This window comes from Miniopterus natalensis, chromosome 5, assembly GCF_054644295.1.
Source record: "Miniopterus natalensis isolate mMinNat1 chromosome 5, mMinNat1.hap1, whole genome shotgun sequence".
NCBI classification, from domain to species: Eukaryota; Metazoa; Chordata; class Mammalia; order Chiroptera; family Miniopteridae; genus Miniopterus; species Miniopterus natalensis.
The window spans coordinates 62,439,213-62,457,945 of NC_142085.1; the positions used below are offsets into that span (position 1 = coordinate 62,439,213).

An 18,733-nucleotide genomic window follows, 5' to 3' on the forward strand; every position below is an offset into this window, starting at 1 on the left:
AAAAGCCATGTCACGACAATTATTGGAAATAGAATTTGTTTGGTCCCCAGTTGATTGTAACCAATAATCGAAGCTGATACCACTTTAACTTATTGAGACCCTTTTTCTGCGCATGGACTTGACATGCCTTAGTTCATTTCATCTCTTCCTTTCTGTAAAATGGAAACTATTTCCCCCATTTTAACTTCATTCCATAGAAGAAAAAATTGAGGTATAAAGAGGTTAAGTAGTAGAAAATTTTAATTTTTGTTTTACTTCCAACTTATGCTCTTTTTGAAACATTCTCCAGGAGCAAACAAGTTAAAAAAAGAATCATATCACAATTATTTTGCTCTTTAGCATTTATCTCAGGAGGAGTTTTCATAAGTTAACATCATCTGATTTTCATAAGTTAAAATCTTCTGGTCAATCAGTTTTATAATAGGAATACCCAAGTCAGAGAGAATGTGGGTTAGTTTTTTCTATGGAATTCATTTTCTTCTCTATAATGGAAGCTTGCCCTTCGCTTTTAATATCACAGAAAGGCCAATATCAGTTGCATAGAGGCACACATTTGCGTTTTTTGCAGGGTTTCTTAACAATGGCACTATTGACATTGGACTGCATAATTCTTTGTTGTGGGGGCTGCCCTGTGCATTGTAGGGTGTTCAGTAAGTAGTATCCCTCCCTGGCCATTACCTGGTAGATGCCAATAGCACTGCCCGCCCAACCACCCCCAACCTTTTGTTGTTATCAAAATGTCCCCAGACATTGCCAAATTGCCCCTGCTTGAGAACCACTGGGTTATAGGAATAAAGATAAAGCAAGTCAGGGAGGATCCTGGCTTGATAATCTGAATAAAGACATAAATTTAATTCAATCCACATTCAAATGCAGAGCATATTTTTTGAAATTGCAATCTTTCTTGTGCTGGAAGACTAAACCTAGCTTCTGGGCTGTATTTTGAGCAGAGTTTCCGGGTGAGTCATTGAGCTTCCCTACTTGAGAAAGGCACCCATGTTCCTTTACTCAGCTTTTCCTTTCCCAGAGAAGCCAAGTAGTAATGATCCAGGAAGGTCTTGTTAAGTCTTTTTTAGAGAAAAGAACAGTATGCCTTACACTTAGGGACCATAAGCTTAAGAGCTAAAAACGCAAGCTAAAGGTAGGGAACTTTATACCCATCACCCTTTAGTAAACATGTGAAAACTTTAAAAGTCAGCAGAAAAAAAGTAAACTGGAAGCCGAGCAATGGTGGCAGCTTTTGTGGCTGCTTCCCAGCACAACCTAACTGGAGCAAGTACACCAAAACATGCATGTCCTTCAGACATTCAGGTCGTATTTTTGTATTGTACTTGCCCTGCAGTTTATAGTATCAACAAGACTTTCCCTTCTATCTGACAAGAAAACTTGACTCTTTAGCTTAACCCTAAATAAACAGGTATGATCAGGGGAACAGGTGGATCTTTCCTTCTTTGAAATATTCCCAAACTTTTTATGATCAAAGTTATTTGTCCTTATATTGGTAAAATCAGGAAACAACCTAAAAATACAACACTTAGTAGTTAATCAAATTTGGACAACAGTCTTGATGGGCTATTAAACATTTAAAGTTATATTCATGGAGACTATGAAATAATATGGAAAATATTATAATAGTGAAAATTGCAGAATATAAAATTGCATCTGTTTATAACCTGATAAAATAAAACTACTCACAGTGTAAAATACGTAGTGGCGTATTACAACTATTACCAAAATTGCAGGAAAGCTATATAAATACCATGGAAAAGAAGTGGGAGGGAACATAGTATATAGTGTAATTTCAAGGCTTAATCAAAGAAGTGAGAACCTTGTCACCATCATCAGAGGATTGAAAAAGGAACACGTTGGTATATTGCATAACAAAATAATTAGCTGTCACTGATGGCAGATGAGAGGTTAGGATTTTGGAGGCATTTTGTTTCAAGTCACTAAATACAAATGTACCTTTTTAGCAACACAGGAATGAAAAGTGTTCAATAAGCATTTCTCTTTGTTGTTTCAAAGCCTAGGCAGAGAAGAAGAGAGACTGGAAAAATGTTCCATTTGGATTTTTCCCCCTCGTCTTTTTTCCAAATTTCTTTTAATCGAGCATTACTTTGCTATTTGAAAATTCTAAAAATTAAAAAGATAAATCTGTTACTAGGCAAGAGAAATAAATAATAAAGTTTGTTGAAAATCAGAAAATTGACAGAAATCTCTTATCACTACATATCTCATAGTGAAAAAAAAAGAAAACAGCGGAAAACCAATCAGAAAAAAAAAAAGTCTGTTGGGAAAAGCACACAGAAATCCTTACTCTGGAAATAAACTGATTGTTAGATCAAAGAAACTTTTAGCTTCAAAGTGAAAACTGTAGCAAAGAGAGGTAAGGTTGAAGAGGAGGTCAGGGGAGCTTTTCAGTATTAGGATTTCTTTAGAGCAGGCTGCTGTGGGCAGCCAGCCTGGGGAATGTCAGGTCTTCCTAAAAGTATCTTTTGCCAAAATGATCTTTTAATTCTCTGTAGCAGGGATGACCACGGCAAGACAAAAAGCCACAAACAAAGGACAAGTGAAGTTTTCCCTCTCCAGTTAGGTTTCACAACCAACAAGTTCCTCTGAAGAAAGGAGAGGCATTTTCTTCTATTGCTAAAACCAGATGAAAATAATAGACCCATTTTGATGTTTTATTCTCCTTTGAGTCAACAGTGTTTTTGGGTAACAAAAATATTTTCGAAGTGGACCAAGTGATGGATCAATTGAACACGTTATCTGTAGCTCTTAATATCTCTCCATTGTATTCCATTATTTCACCTGGCAATAAAATGTTACTGAAACAACAATATTAAATGGAAAACCTGCCTATTTTCCCATACTAGTTAATGTGAGAAGCAAACACCTGCCTGTTGCAATCCTGCAAAAATGTTTTTAATATAGGGTCACAGAAAACTCAAGGGTTTATAGCCCCCTATAAAACAGCCCTTTGTCTTTTCCCACTAATTCCCTCGTGTCACATTTAACAAAACGAGGAAACTACTGATAATAGAGGTGTTTGCTGATTAGCCTTCCAAGCCATAAATAACCTAGGGTTTTGCTCACCTACAAATATTCAGGCAGCTTATCAATGTTTAAGCCCCTTCCTCTTTGTAATGGTTGCTAACATTTTAACCCAGGCAAATTGAGAATTTTTCTTTCCTGTCTTCTCACATTGACAGAGTACACATTCATAAGATTCTATTATCAGATTTCCTGGTATAAAGAGTGAGACATCACCGAAGCACTCGCCTGCCTCCTGAGAGGCCTTGTTTTGGAGGATGCATCTGCTTTGTGCATTCCTTGTTTTGCTCTCTCTCACCGATGGGTTTGATCCTAACTGTCCTGGAAGATGTAGCTGCGATTCTGTGCAGTCGGTGCAATGCTACAGGCTAACGGAGGTACCGTCAGGCATTCCTTCCACCACCAAGAAGCTCTACATCAGCCACAGCAAAATACTACACCTCCAGGTAACTACTCATTCTACACTCGGGTTGCTGCAGTTTCATCGTGCGTGGCTGGGTGCGGGGCGAGTGTGGGATGGTTAACTTTAAAAATCAGAACTTAAAAGTTAAAACTCAAAACTTAGAGGTTAAAACTTAAAACTCAAAATAATCAGAACATATCAAGTTTGAGTAGCTGCTCTGTACTACTGAGATGGGCACATGCCTCTGGATGTTTCTTTTTAGGGAAGCAGAAAACAACAACAAAAGAAAAAAATCCTGAATCTATAATTAATAACATTTTATCTCAGTTTCCATTCAAAAATTTTTTCTAATTATGTTGTCACAAAGTGAAAGTAAATAAATGGCTCTTTCTTAACAAAAAGAGCTTGAGAACATGTGGCCACTTTATGTCCCTAGGACTAAGAATAAGTTCTTTTGGGGGGAAACGTAGCTTTGTTTATGCGGTAGAAGGCACAATGCTAAGAGCATTGTAAGACTATCAGGGTGAACCCAGCGTATGAGAATTATTCACACAGACCTTACAACCAGCCAAGCATTGGCTTCTTTGTGAAAACCTACTCAGAGGAAATGCGTGTTTTTGTTTTGCACATTGCTGCAATTCTCATTCCATGTGCTTTAATTATGCCTTTTACTTTTATGCTTAACTATTCAGAGGACACTGAAAAGAGTGCTATAGGTTTATCTGACTTTTATGACCTAAGGGAACTTTTGTTTTTGGCCTTTGCTGTTTGAAAGGGATTGAGGATTCTCTCCCTAGTTGTCTCGCTACCGAGACAACAGTTTTAGGCAAGCAGTTAAAAAACCTCTCGGCCTCACTTTTTACCTTTATGAAGTGAGCTTGCTAGATCAGATAGGTGATCCCAGGCCCCTTGTAGGTGGAAAATTCTTTACTGATCAATGCTTCTCTCCTTTCGATCCAAATCCTACGATAAGGACACACCTCTATGTGATCCAGGTGCAGAGTCGGCAGGTGAACATACTTTCTCTTCAAAAGGAAGCCCCCCTCCTTTCATGTGGTTAAGAAATTTTAATGTACGTGCACATAAACACAGAGGGTTTAAAATATGAGGAATGGTATTTATTTGGAGCCTTAACAAACACAATTAATTGCCTAGTTGTCATCTGTTTACTTTCCTTTTCTAACCCAGTAGTGTCTAATGCCAGAGAGCAAATCTGACCTGGTCAGGTCTCAGCATTTAAGCCAGACAGACACCTGATTAAAGGGCAAGGTGCTTAAATACTTGTCCTGAGGACTTGAGATGCTGAAAGGTAGAGAGCCACCTAAGCCTGGTAACGATCCTACACTGCTCCTTTGCAGCCAATAAGATGAAAGTATAGGTCTCATCAAATCCAATTATTGAACTAATCCATTTGTCATTGGTTTAGGTTCATTGAACAGCAGTATTTCCACTTCCCTGACTTCTATCATAAATGTCTCCTGGAAGGGCAGCTCCCAGCAGAAATGTTGATGAAACACAGTATTGTTTTGAGAGGGAAATAAAAAGCTCTGAGCAATAATATTTCTCTTTATTCTTTTAAACACTTAGGTTTTAAATGGCCATATTTCACTTTTATTTGGTGAATGCAATGTATATTCAGTTTATTTGGTTTGAATTACAGAATAGGATGCCTATATTAAAAGAAAAAATATCTTAAAATGGATCTTCTGATTAATTGCAATAGAAATTATATATACATAAATACATACATAAATATATGCACCCACATATCACACATCTATATGCACATATACACAAATATATGTGTATACATATATATGTGTATATATAGCACAATTTAAAATATTTCTATTACTTGATTATATAATTCAACTGTGTTTGAGACTGGGAATAAAAGGCAAAAAATTCACAGTTCATGCCCTCAAGAAAAGAGGGATTTTATTTATCTATCTGTAAAAATTCCTACTACTTTGACGGTGCATGCCATCTTCTGTTTGTCTAACACTGTGCCCCCGTCCCTTCCCTTCTAACTCCAGTCTTGCTCTCCATCCTGAGCCCTGCGTTTCTTGGGTGCTGTTAGTGTCCAACGTCCTAGTCTCATACTTCCTTGAACTCATAAAGAAGTATCTATCTACATTTCCACTTGACCATAGCCATCTACTGTCTTAGTTATATCATAATCCTCTTTATTCCTGAAGCTTTTCCACTCAATAATCTTGAATTCCCTACCCACACTCTCTCTTCGTGATCTCCTTTCCTTTCAGCTGCCATGCTCTGCCTGCCCTTTCCACCTCATGGAGACTTCTAACCCTAGATCCACCCATGTCCTCTCAGACAATCAGTTTATTTCTTATCTATCTTCTGTTTCTACCCCTTCCCTTTTGCATCCCACAATGAATTACCTCAGCACCTATCCAGCAAAGCCTCAGTCTTAAATTGGGGTGATCATTTTCCATTGTTTCTCCTCTCCCTGAACAGTTGGGTGCTGCTGGAGAGGATCACACAACCTCTCCACACATACCTGTTCTCATATATATATATGTGTGTATATATAATATTAGGAACCACCACACATTTGTAGAACCACCACGAATTCAAGGTCTCCAATTTCTTCTGGGTCTTCAGTGTCACCCATCTATCCTTTCAATTCTTTGTCAGGTTCTCCCTATATCCCCTCGACAGCTTCCAAAACTTCAGTATGGTTTTGCATTTCCTTCTCAAGCCCTGCCCTCCTTTCCTTACCAAATGGTTGGCCTCCCATTTTATTGACAAATCATGACAAAACAAAGGCATTTGTTCTGATCTCCCTCAGTTCCTGCTGATTGTGTACTGACTTGCTCCACCCAATTCTGCAGCCTTTCCTCCAGGGAGACGCCCGTCCTTCTCGTCAAAGCAGCCTCCCTCTCGTGCTCTTGCTTCCGCCTTTCTCCCCTCTCCCAAAGCTGCTCCATCAGTCTCCCCACTCTCATATCTTCAGGTGCTCTCTCTTTACTAGCTCCCAGTCCTAGCCTATAAATATATGCTCCTTTCATTACAATAAAAGTCTTTTAATTCTATGTCTCTTCTTCTATCTTTATTTGCAAAACTCTGTGAAAGGGTGGCTTGTCCTTTCTCCGCTTCTTCGCCTTCTGTTCACTCTAACTCACTGCTGTCTGGTCTCTGCTGTGCCACACAGCTAAGACTGTTCTCTGTGAGGCACCGGCTCGCTCCTATTGAAATTCTCACATTCTTGCCTTCACGGCTCCACACTTTTAAGTCCTCATGATTCCTCCCTGATATTTCTTTTCTGCCAGTTCTATAGGTTTCTTTTCCTCCACTTCCTCTTAGTTTTTGGCTTTTTCAGGGAGTCTCAATTCTCAGCCACACCTTTTCTTACTATGCACACTCTCCTTAGGTGACTTCACTTTATGCGTGGAATCATGGCTCCCACAGCCGCGTCTCTATCATAACTTTCCCCCATGTTTCAGAAGTATCCAGCTGCCTACTAGACCCCTAGACCCCTACTTATAATAATGTCCTCAAGGTTTACCCATGTTGTAGTATATTCAGAATTTCCTTCATTTTAAAGCTGAATATTTCATTGTATTTACCACATATTGTATATACCACATATTGTATATGCCACATTTTGTATATACCACATATTGTATATGCCACATTTTGTTTATCCATTCATCAGTTGATGGACATTTGGGTTGGTTCCTCTTCTTAGCTATTATGTGTAATGCTGGTATGAACATGTATGTACATGTTTTTGTGTGGACATTTGCTTTCATTTCTCTTGGCTGTCTACCTAGGAGTGGAATTTCTGGATCACGTGGTAACTCTGTGCTTAACATTTTGAGGAACTGCATCATTTGGCATTCCTACAGCAATGCAGAACAGTTTTAGTTTCTCCATATCCTTCTAACACTTCTTACCTTTTTCGTTTGTTCATTTGTTTTTTAGATCATAGCCACCCTAGTGACTGTCAGGTGATATCTCATTATGGTTTAACCTCTTGTGACTAATGACTAATGATGCTGAGCATCTTTTCTTGTGCTTATTGGCCATTTGTAAATCTTTTTTGGAGAAGTACCTATATGAATCTTTTGTTCATTTTCACTTGGGTTATTTGTCTTTTTATTATTGAGGTGTAAGAGTTTTTTATATATACTAAATACAAATCTTCTATCAGATATATTATTTATGAAAAATTTCTCCCATTATGTGGGTTGTCTTTTCATTTTCTTGATGGTGTCCTTTGAAACGCAAAAGTTCCAATTTTGACTTATCTAATTTATCTATTTTTTTTGTTCACATTTATTTTTGGAGTCATATTTAGAATAGCTTTTACCAAACCAAAGGCCATGAAAATGTATGCCCATATTTTTTTCTAAGAGTTTTATATGTTTAGTTTTTACATTTAGAGGACAAATAGGAATGTCTTTATGACATTAAAATGATTGCACTTTACATCTTTTGTGGACAAAGTTGCTTAAAATTTCTCCTGGGTAAGAAATATATAAACAGGGTTTATCACTAAGTTTGGGAATTATGAAAAATTTTAATATTCTCACTATACTTTCCAGAATTTTAAAATTGTTTACAGAGAACAAGTGTGGCTTTGATGATCAGAAACAAAATCCAGCATTGTTTTAAAAACTTCTTGCTGGCTTGGTTCACATATGTCTGAGGCAGTCACTGTGAAGGTATGTCAGTTTTGTGTGTACATTAGACCTATAAAAACCCCAAAAAGGTGTATGGCGCTCTATTGCTTGGAGCAGGGCCAGCCCAGAATTGAAACCAGAAACAAAGCCTTTCCCGGGGAAGCCACCAAGAGGTGCCCTTCTGCTCTACTTCATTTTACTTGCCTTGCTCATTTTTTTTAAAACTTTTTCCTATTTTATTGTAACTTTTACCTACATATGTATTGGGCTCACCAAACTGTAAAACTAAGATGGCAGGAATTATACTTAGCTAAGATTCCTGTGCTTAACTGTTTACACCAAGCCATGTTGCCTTGCTTTCTAAGCAACATTGAAAATACCAGCTGTAGGGTGCATATACTGGCTACATATTTTCTCTGCTTTAAACATGGTTTTATATAACTCTTTTTGAATTTGTTCAACTAATTTGTTGAAATAATTTTAATGAATTGGAATTGCTAGGGCTAAGGATACTCAAAATTTATATTTTGATTCAAAACTAGTTCACCCTGATCGTAGATAGTTATCAATTTGTCTCCCGGTGTTTGGTTATGAGTGTTCACACTGTACAACACTGTTTAAAATTGAAAAACATTAAATGTCAGTGTTTTTATTCTGTGACAGTGTGATAAAGCAGAGGAATTATTCATCTGTCACTTTTCTGCACAATCATCATATATGCTTAATCCTTAATTGTCATTTGTATTATTTCATTTTCTTTTTTTTCAGTTTCCTTGTATTATAGTGTCTCTGTGTCTGGTTTCTTAGAGCTTGTTTATAACTAGAGATGTTACCATTTCTCATGCTTTGCAAATGAAATATCATGTTTTTTGTTATTATTATTTTACTGTGGTGTTTTACTTTCTGGTGGTACCAAAATTGTGTATTAAATATAATTATGTTCTGTTTTTTAAAAAAAGAAAGAAAGAAAGAAAGAAAGAAAAAAAGAAAGAAAGAAAGAAAGAAAGAGAAAAAGAAAAAAGAAAAAACTACCAGCAACCACAAGGTTAGCTCTAGGACAAAAGCACTTCTTTCCATATCTCTTGAGCACAGCCTTGCTTAGGCCAGGGAGATGGAAAAACAGGTCTGGCAGAGTTATTTTTTTCCCTTTTGTCAACTCTGCAAACTCAACTGAAAAGTTGAAAATCAGTGGGTGTCTTCCTCACTGTTTGTTCCACCAGAACTCTATAATCTCGGGCTAAATGCATGTTACAGCGGTAAGGTTAAAAATATATTTGTTGGAGTAAGATAAACCTGATTTGAAAGCCCAGCTTTGCCACTTACTAGTGAGACATACTTGGACAGGTGATTTTATCTTCTTGAGCCTTAGTTTCCTTCTGTGAAAAGGGAATAATCATGCTTACACATAGGGCTTGGTAAAGATAAACAAACTTAAATAGTGATAGCTATTTAATTAATAATCAAAAGTAATCTGCATTGACTCTGACAAAAAGAAAAAGAAAACCTGAAACCTACATGTTCATATTGACCATTGTCACCCCAATAAATGTAATAAAAAAAAGAAAAGGTTCTCTATGCTTAATAAAAACAACAACTATCCATTGGGTTCATTTCGGAATAGGAACTATGTTTGCTAGTTAGACCAGTCTATATACTTACAAAGAGAAATCAAGACAAATTGACAGATTGAAGCTCTGACACTGTCTACTCCTCAAATGAGTTGCCCATCAGATCCCTGTCATCACTGAGATTTGCTGCACTGTCAGCAATCTTTTAGGGTGTGTGGTCACGCAAATGGAAGTGGAAGTATGAGCAGCATTAAGTTGTCCTTTTGGGAGGTCAACAGTCCAAGGAGTGATCTGTGTCTGGAGTCATTTCTGACTTTATGTGAAAGAAAAGCCTAGAAAAGGACACTTTGGAATGGAGAGTAGATTAAAAATCACTGAGTTTTGGACAGGTCATTTAAACTTTTTTTTTTAATCTGAAATTTTTCATCTCTTAAGTGGGAGATTTGGACTAAATAAGTTCTCTAAAACCCTGTGGTTTGTGTCCACATCTTGAGTCTTTTCTGAAAACATTGGTCGTAGACCAAATGCAATAGAAAATGCATTAGAAAATGGTGAGCTGAGGAAGAAAGAGTGGAGTCCAATAGAGCTTGTTGAAATTCTCAACTCTTTCACTTACTAACTTTCTAGTTTCCTCATCTAAAAGCCAATGTTGACAATAGTAAACTTGCAGGGTTATTAGGAGAATTAATAATAACATAAAAAAAGAACTTGACACTTGTAGATATTCAACAAATGTAAGAAAAAGTTTGCTATTACTATTGGGGTTAGGACTAATCAATACAACTGATTAGTAAGAAAATATCAAATGTTAGCTGCAATGTATAACCAAAAGCAGCTGCCAAAAGTATTAAGATTAAAAACATCTGTTTATAGAATTTTAGCATGAGAGTCTTCTAATAGAATGTCATATTGCCCAGCTGATGTGGCTCAGTGATTGAGTGGCAACCCATGCACCAAGAGGTCACTGGCTCCATTCCTGGTGAGGGCACATGCCGGGGTTTTGGGCTCCATCCCCAGCAGGGGGTCTGCAAGAGACAGCAGGTCAATGTTGATGTTTCTCATCAGTGTTTCTATCTCTCTCCCTCTCTCTTTAAAAAAAAAAGAAAAGAAAAAAGAAATCAATAAAAACATATTTTAAAAAAAAAAGGAAAATAAATATTTTTTTAAAAGTATCATATTAAGAGATGCTTGAACACATGCTTTACCATAATTCACATCACATGTCCTTTCAGAATTTAAGTGCCTCTAATAAATACAGGATGCACAGTTAACCCACTTTGAATGTTAATTGTGTGTTGGCATTATAAAAGGACTCAACTGCGTAACGTAATCAAACATTTAGAAACTGTAGGTAGTAAGACATAACATTTGCATCGAAAGTTTCATGTGAATTGAATTCTCAAGCAGGTTGAACATTTTGTGAAATTTATCAAGCTGAAGAAAACCTGGAATGGTTCTTCTTTCTACCTAACCATGATCTTACTCAGAGAACCAAATGCAGAGGAATCCGTCATCCCACAAAAGAAGCGGATGTCAAGCTAGGAAGCTGGTGGACATGCAGAGAGATAGGAGCACTTGAACTTGCAGATCATGGACAAAGTATATCAGATTCGGTACTTCCTAAAGTCTGTGAGAGGAGTAGCATTGGGTCTGGGATATACACATGCATGGGCTTCTTGCCCTGTGGAGATGGAGACACGTGGATCCTGTTTGTTTCCTCGTGGATCTTGTTCATTAGTGAAGAGCAGATTGAGGGGCAGAGAGCAGGAGGCTAGTTTCCAAAATGTAATGTAGTTGAAAACATTTCCCTGATAGGACCATCCTCCTGACAGCAGCATTTAGGACATTTAAATTTTTGCTCTGAATGCTTTAAAAAAAACTAAAGGTAATTTATAATTTTGAAAATCCAAACAATACAAAATGTAGATAGATAGCGAAAGCCCCTTGTAATCTTACAGCCTAGGGTTAGCAACTGTTAAAAGTTCAGTGAAAGATTTCCAGACTGTTTTTATTTTTGGTTACTATAAGATGATGCAACAAAGAACATCGCATTCCATAAATCATTGTGCAATTTTTAAGTACTTTCTGCGTAGAAGTAAGTTTGCTGGGTTAGAGAACATACAGCAAAATTTGGCCAGTATTGCATGTCTAACGGCAGTGTGTGAAAGTGCATAAAATATTTTTTGTACCTTCCAGTGTTAGCGATCATAAATAACAATATCAGGACCCGTGTTTCCATCCTTTCCCGAGAGATAATTTAAAATTGATTCTGAAGGGAAATTCGAAGTATCCCCAGTATTGAATGATAGTGCATACATTGTTTTTGTCCCCCATGGTAACCTTACTTTACTGTTTTTGTCTCCCCTCCCTACCCCTGCCTTTTTGTTTGTTTTTGTTTTTGTTTTGTAGCTATCTAACTTCACCCGAATGTTGGCTCTAGAGGATTTTATTCTTCTGGCCAGTGGAACAGAATCAGTAGAAAATGATACTTTCAAAACTCTGAGTACCTTGAAGACCCTGGAACTCTGGAAAAATAAGCTCAGACGAGTCCCCGGTGCTCTCCCAGCCAACCTTGAAGTCTTAAAGCTAAATGATAATTCAATATATGTCCTACATGGATCCGATTTTGAAGGACTGAAGAAATTAAAAACACTTGAACTTAAGAACAACCTGATCTCTTCCCTCTCTCCCAGCGTCCTCTCCTCCCTTGCCAGTCTGCAAAGTTTGACGTTGGATGGCAATAATATCGAGTCTGTAGCTGGGCCACTGGCACTTCCCCATCTGAAGCGTCTGAGCATGGAGAATAATAAACTACATCTTATCCCAGCTAACTTCTTTACTTCTCTTCAGTCTCTGCAGTTTCTCAGTTTCAGTGGTAACTTTCTGACTAAAATTCCTATTAATCTCCCCAAAACCTTGCTCTCTTTAAAGATGGAGAGAAACCAGCTCAAAGTGGTAAGGTTTCGAGACATGAAACACTTGGAGAACCTATCCCATCTTTACCTGTCAGAAAACTCACTCTCTTCCATCGAAGGGGCACAGCTCCTTGCCAATTTAACCACTCTTGAGTTGTCCCAAAACCAGCTTCAAATGTTGCCCCTCAGGCTACCAGCCAGGCTACAGAAGCTTGATATTAGCAATAATCTGATTCAGAGAGTTACAGTGCAAGACTTCCAGGACCTCCGAGACTTGAAACATTTGTTTCTGGACAACAACATCGTCAGCTTGTTCGAAGCGGGGGCCCTGCAGAGGTGCTCCCAGCTCTCCAACCTGGCGCTGGAGCAGAACCTGCTGCTCTCCATTCCTCTCAGGTGAGTGGGCGTTGCCATTGATGGTCACTGTTATGAAAGCTCTCCAAAGACTGGGCCACTTAGCACAATGTACAAGCAAGAACACTAGTTAGAGCAAACATAAACGATCTGATTGAGGCAATCCAAGGGTTTAGGGGCAGAAGTTTTAAACAAGGATTTGGAATCTCCAGCCCTCAAACTAAATACTGCACTAACTTAGTTTATCTTGCCTGTCTGTGTGTCTGTCTGTGAGTGTGTGAGTCACTCCCTCTCTCTCTCCCTCTCTCTCTCACATACACACACTGCCATATTTTTACATTTAATTCATATATTTAATTTCTCTTTCCAAATATTCCTTCCTCTATACCCAACCCACTGTACCTGTTCCCCTAAACCAGTCATAATCTATGACTAATGTACATGTTTACATTAATTGACCCTATTTATTTAAGCTTTATCCTGTGTTCTACATTTGTAAAGTAGATAGATTTAATAAAACCAGTAGAAGAATGCAGCACTATTATTTTCTATAAAAAGATATTATGATGCTTATTATGTGTGCCTACCAATGGATTCTTTTTCCTTTTAGCTCTTTATAGAAAAAAAGGCTTCTTGCCCGGCCGGGCGTGGCTCAGCAGTTGAGCGTCGACCTGGGATCCAGGCGATCGGGGTTCGATTCCCGGTCAGGGCACATGCCCGGGTTGCGGGCTCGATCAGTGACTCTCTCATCATTGATGTTTCTATCTCTCTCTCTCCCTCTCCTTTCCTCTCTCTGAAATCAATAAAGATATATTTTTAAATAAAAAAGGAAAAAAGGCTTCTTGCCCTGCTTATTGTCATTATCAAATTTCTCATAATGTGCCAGCTTCTGGCCTCTGAATCCTATGGCATTCCATTTACTTATTTTCATTGTTACAATAATTTTTTTACTAATGACAAAAGGAAAATTTATCTTTGATATGTACAAATGTTAATTTTTTTCTAGTTGAAAGGGGATTTTTTAGTATACTGTATGGTAACTGTACCCAAAGCAAAACATCAAAAAGTGATCCTTCCAACTGAAATCCATCCATATTTAAAAACATATATTGATGTCCAGACCTCACTTCAAACCAATTAAGTCAGACACCCAGCATTGGGGCCCAGACATCAGTATTTTCAAACAGTTCCCCAAATGAATTTAATTTGCAGCCGAGACTGAGAACCAGTGGGCAAGAACAATGGGGCAAGTTACATGAGATGGGAATGAACTTTTCCCATGAGGCTTCAATTAAGCAACATAACTGTCTGCTCGGTCAAAGAACTTGGCCAGCCCTGAGAGCAAAGCTCTTGCAGAGTGATTTTAAAATCCCACATCACCACCCCACCCACACTCTCTGCCTTTTCTATGAATTGAGAAGTGGAAATGACTCAGAAATGTTTCTCTCTGGCATTCCCCCCATAAAGAACTAAAAACACAATAATACCTATTCCTTATATTTAAATTTCAAAACTTTTATTTATGAGCTTTAAACAACATACCCTTTCTTTTTACTTCCACACTTCTTATACACAAAGGTACACTTTAAAATTTAGTTTTCTATAGATAAACTGTGTACACATGCGACCTATTTCTTTTTTTTTTTTTTTAATTGATTTCAGAGAGAGGAAGGAAGACAGAGAGAGAGACAGAAACATCAGTGATGAGAGAGTCATTGATCGGCTGCCTCCCACGCGCCCCCCACTGGGGATCGAGCAGCAACCCGGGCCTGTGCCCTGACCGGGAACCGAACCGCGATCTCCTGGATCCTAGGTCCATGCTCACTCTCTGAGTCATGCCCGGCTGCGCCAACCTACTTCTATCACAAACGATTTCTGCAGATCTGTTCTTTGCCCACCGTCTTTCACTCAACATTTCATCAACAGTAATGGTACATGGTTTTAGGTACATGCATATTAAAATATCTGCCACATTTGCCTCAATATGCTAATTGAGGTAGAAAACAACACCTGACACTTATTAACTGCTAAGATCATCGATGAATTCATATACATCTGTTGTTCCTTACAGCAATCCTATGGAGGAAGGAACATTGTTTTACTTGTATAAATTATTCATTCATGGCCCCTTTCAACTAAAATATTGGGAACTTAGTATTTTTCTTACCAGTTTATTTATGTGATCCCATTTGACAAGAAAAAATATTAAAGAGTTTTATGACTAGGAACTAGAAAAAACTAGAGGATTAGAAAATAAGACTTATGAGGAAGGTTAAAGACCTATAGATGAGGCTGAGGTTTGCACTTAAAATTGCTTTTTAAAAATAAAGTTTGTTTTCTAGCTTCAGTAGGGACAGAACTACGGAAGAGGCAGGTGTTGTTCAATTTGAGTTCCTTTGCAGTTGAGGGATAATGGTCGTGACCTCTGGCATCCTGCTTCCATGCTTTTACAGGCTCCCGGGGACCTTGGCCAGGCTGGACCTAAAAGGCAATGCCATCCAGGATATTGCTGAGAGGGAGCTCAAGGACCTAAAGCAGCTCCAGGTTCTAAACCTTAGGAACAACAAGATCTCTGCCTTGGACCTCAAAGCCTTGGAGGGGCTGCCCCGCCTCAGGCACCTGTATCTGGATGGAAATCCATGGAATTGCACCTGCAGTCTCCTCAGAGCAAGGGAGGTCCTGAAGGCCAAGGGAACAGACGTGAGGGGAGGACAGTGTGCAGCACCAGCCGAAAGACAAGGGGAGAGCTGGATGTCTTCCAAGAAGATCATGAAGCAATGTGAGCAGCACTTGGGCCTGACCGAGAAAAGCAGAGAGACCAAAAAGAAATCAAAACCTGAAGAGCACCCCAGCATCAGAGTCAACATGGATGATGATTATTATGATTATGAAATTGATTAAGTGTGAGCTTAGTTTACAGTTTAGAAAAAAGTTTTTGTTTTTTTCTTTTTTCTTTTTTAAATAGACTTCATTTTTAGAGCAGTTTTAGGTTCACAGCAAAATCGAGGGGCATGTACAGAGGTCTCCCACACATTCCTGCTGCCACACAAGCACAGCCCCTCTCGTTACAACATCTCCCACCTGAGCGGCACACTTATTACAGGTGATGAGCCTGCACTGACACATCTCCAACACCTGAAGCCCACAGTTTACATTAGGGTTCATGTGTGGTGGTGTACACTCTGTGGGTTTTGGCAAATGCAAAATGACATGCATCCAGCATTATAGAATCATACAGCGTAGCTTCCCTGCCCTAGAAATTCTCTTTGCTCCCGAAACAGTTTTTAATGTTCAGACTTGTAACCAGAAATATACTCTACACTTAGATATATAAAAGACTCTTTTTGGTAAGTTTTTCTTCTTTTAAGAATGAAATGGGGGTTCAGATAAAAGTTGAGATAGGGGGAGGAAAATAGGAAGGAACAATGGTAAGATGTAAGATTCTTTCTATGTTAAAAGTAATTACCTTGTGTTTTATACTGAAACCTAGACAAATAACAATGTCAAATAAAATCGCCATTTGGCTAACTTCCTGCAAATAGAGTAGTTCATTTTATCAAATTAAAAGTGGTGATTTTGTGTATGAAGCTGGTCTAGGTATATAGACCTACACTATAGGCTTTTGGTTGCAAGCAGTAAAAAACTGATTGTGACTGCCCTGGCCAGGTGGCTCAGTTGACTGGAGCATCGTCCAGTATAGCAGAAGGCCAGGGGTCCAATTCCTGCTCAGGGTACATACCTAGGTTGCAGGTTCAATCCCCGGTCAGGGTGTGTACGAGAGGCAGCCGATAGATGTTTCTCTTACAATGATGTTTCTCTCTCTCTCCCTCCCCCTTCCTCTCTCTCTCTAAAAGAAAAATAAATTAAATTAAAAATAAACAAACAAGCAAGCATACCCTCAGATGAGGATTTAAAAGAACACAAAAAACTGCCCGCCCAGCATGGCTCAGTGGTTAAGTGAGGGCGTATGAACCAGGAAGTCATGGTTGGAGTCCCGGTCAGGGCACAGGCCTGGGTGGCGGGATCGATCCCCAGTTGGGGCGCGCAGGAGGCAGCCCATCAGTGCCTGAGTGCAGCCCTGAAAGAAGTGAGGAGCAAGCCATGTGGATCTGTGAGAAAAGCAGTCCTCTTAGGGGCCCTTAAGCTTTACTTATGTCCCTCAAACAGACTGTTATTTAAGCTAGTTATAGATAGATATTTGGCATTAAAAAATCTTATTCATATACTCATAAATGCCAGATTTATTAAGCACCTTTTGTGATATAAAGCACTGGGACACAAGCAAGTACAAGAAACAGTGTCTCTCAAGGAGTTTACACTCAAATTAGAGATATCTACTAAAAATTAATATAAACTAATATATAAATTTTAGTGTGTGTTACAGTCTTTTTTTAAAAAATTTTATTTTTGTTTAAAATATTACAGATGTCCCTTTTTCTCCCCAATGACCCGTTCCACCCTGTTCCATCCCCCTCCCCAGTCCCTCTCTCCACCATGGTCCGTGTCCTTGGGTTGTGCATTTATGCACATAAATTCTTTGGTTACTCTCTCCCCCTCCACCCACCCGCCCTCCTCCATCCCTCTGACATTCATCAGTCTCATCTATGCTTCCATGTCATTGCATCTATTCTGTTCATCAGTTTATTAAGTTCTTTAGATTCCACGTATAAACGAGATCATGTGATATTTTTCTTTCGCTGCCTGGCTTATTTCACTTAGCATAATATTCTCCAGGTCCTTCCACACTGTCCCAAAGGATACGAGATTCTTTTTTACAGCTGCCTAGTACTCCATGGTGTAAATGTCCCACAGCTTTTTAATCCACTCATCTACTGATGGGCACTTGGGCTGTTTCCAGATCTTAGCTATTGTAAACTGTGCTGCTATGAACATCGGGGTGCATATATCCTTTCTGATGAATGTTTCAGGATTCTTAGTATATATTCCTAGGAGTGGAATCACTGGGTCAAACGGCAGCTCCATTTTTAATTTTTTGAGGAACCTCCATACTGTTTTCCATAGTGGCTGCACCAGTCTGCATCCCCACCGGCAGTGTACTAGGGGTCCCCTTTCTCCACACCCTCGCCAGCACATGTCGTTTGTTGATTTGTTGCTGGCAGTCATTCTGACAGGTGTGAAGTGATACCTCATTGTGGTTTTCATTTTCATCTCTGATGATTAGCGACGTTGAGCATTTTCTCCTGTGTCTCTTGGCCATCTGTATGTCCTCTTTGGAGAAGTGTCTATTTAAGTCCTTTGCCCATTTCTTAATGGGGTTGTTTGTCTTCCTCTTGCTGAGTACTATGAGTTCTTTGTACACTTTGGAAATTAGCCCCTTATCAGATACATCCTTGGCAAATATGTTTTCCCAGACTGTGGGGTTCCTTTGTATTTTGAGGCTGTTTTCTTTTGCTGTGCAGCTTTTTAGTTTGATGTAGTCCCACTTGTTTATTTTTTCCTTTGTTTCTCTTGCCCTAGGAGTTGTATCAGTGAAAATTCCACTACGTGGGATGTCTGTGACTTTACTGCCCATGTTTTCTTCCAGGATTTTTATGGTTTCGTGACTTACATTTAAGTCTTTTATCCATTTTGAGTTTATTTTTGTGTGTGGTGAAAGTTGGTGATCTAGTTTCATTCTTTTGCATGTATCTGTCCAATTTTCCCAGCACCACTTATTGAAGAGACTGTCCTTACTCCATTGTATGCTCTTGCCTCCTTTGTCAAATATTAACTGACCATAATGGCGTGGGTCTATTTCTGGGGACTCTGTTCTGTTCCATTGATCTATAA

At 38.7% G+C, this 18,733-nt stretch overlaps 1 protein-coding gene across 1 annotated transcript; it reads left to right on the forward strand.

The window, feature by feature from the left end:
• The first annotated feature begins 3,311 nt into the window (after positions 1-3,311).
• LOC107526317 (nephrocan) lies at positions 3,312-15,844 on the forward strand. Its single transcript, XM_016198736.2, has 3 exons — positions 3,312-3,500; positions 12,084-12,985; positions 15,397-15,844. Exons 1-3 carry the CDS (start codon positions 3,312-3,314, stop codon positions 15,842-15,844), a joined length of 1,539 nt encoding a protein of 512 aa, XP_016054222.2.
• The last annotated feature ends 2,889 nt before the right edge of the window (positions 15,845-18,733 follow it).

Bases quoted from the DNA above. Each gene is read 5' to 3' on its own strand.
- LOC107526317 (XM_016198736.2), top strand. From the start codon at position 3,312: ATGCATCTGCTTTGTGCATTCCTTGTTTTGCTCTCTCTCACCGATGGG. The intron at 3,501-12,083 runs GTAACTACTCAT...TTTGTTTTGTAG, and splicing joins GCAAAATACTACACCTCCAG to CTATCTAACTTCACCCGAAT. The intron at 12,986-15,396 runs GTGAGTGGGCGT...ATGCTTTTACAG, and splicing joins CTGCTCTCCATTCCTCTCAG to GCTCCCGGGGACCTTGGCCA.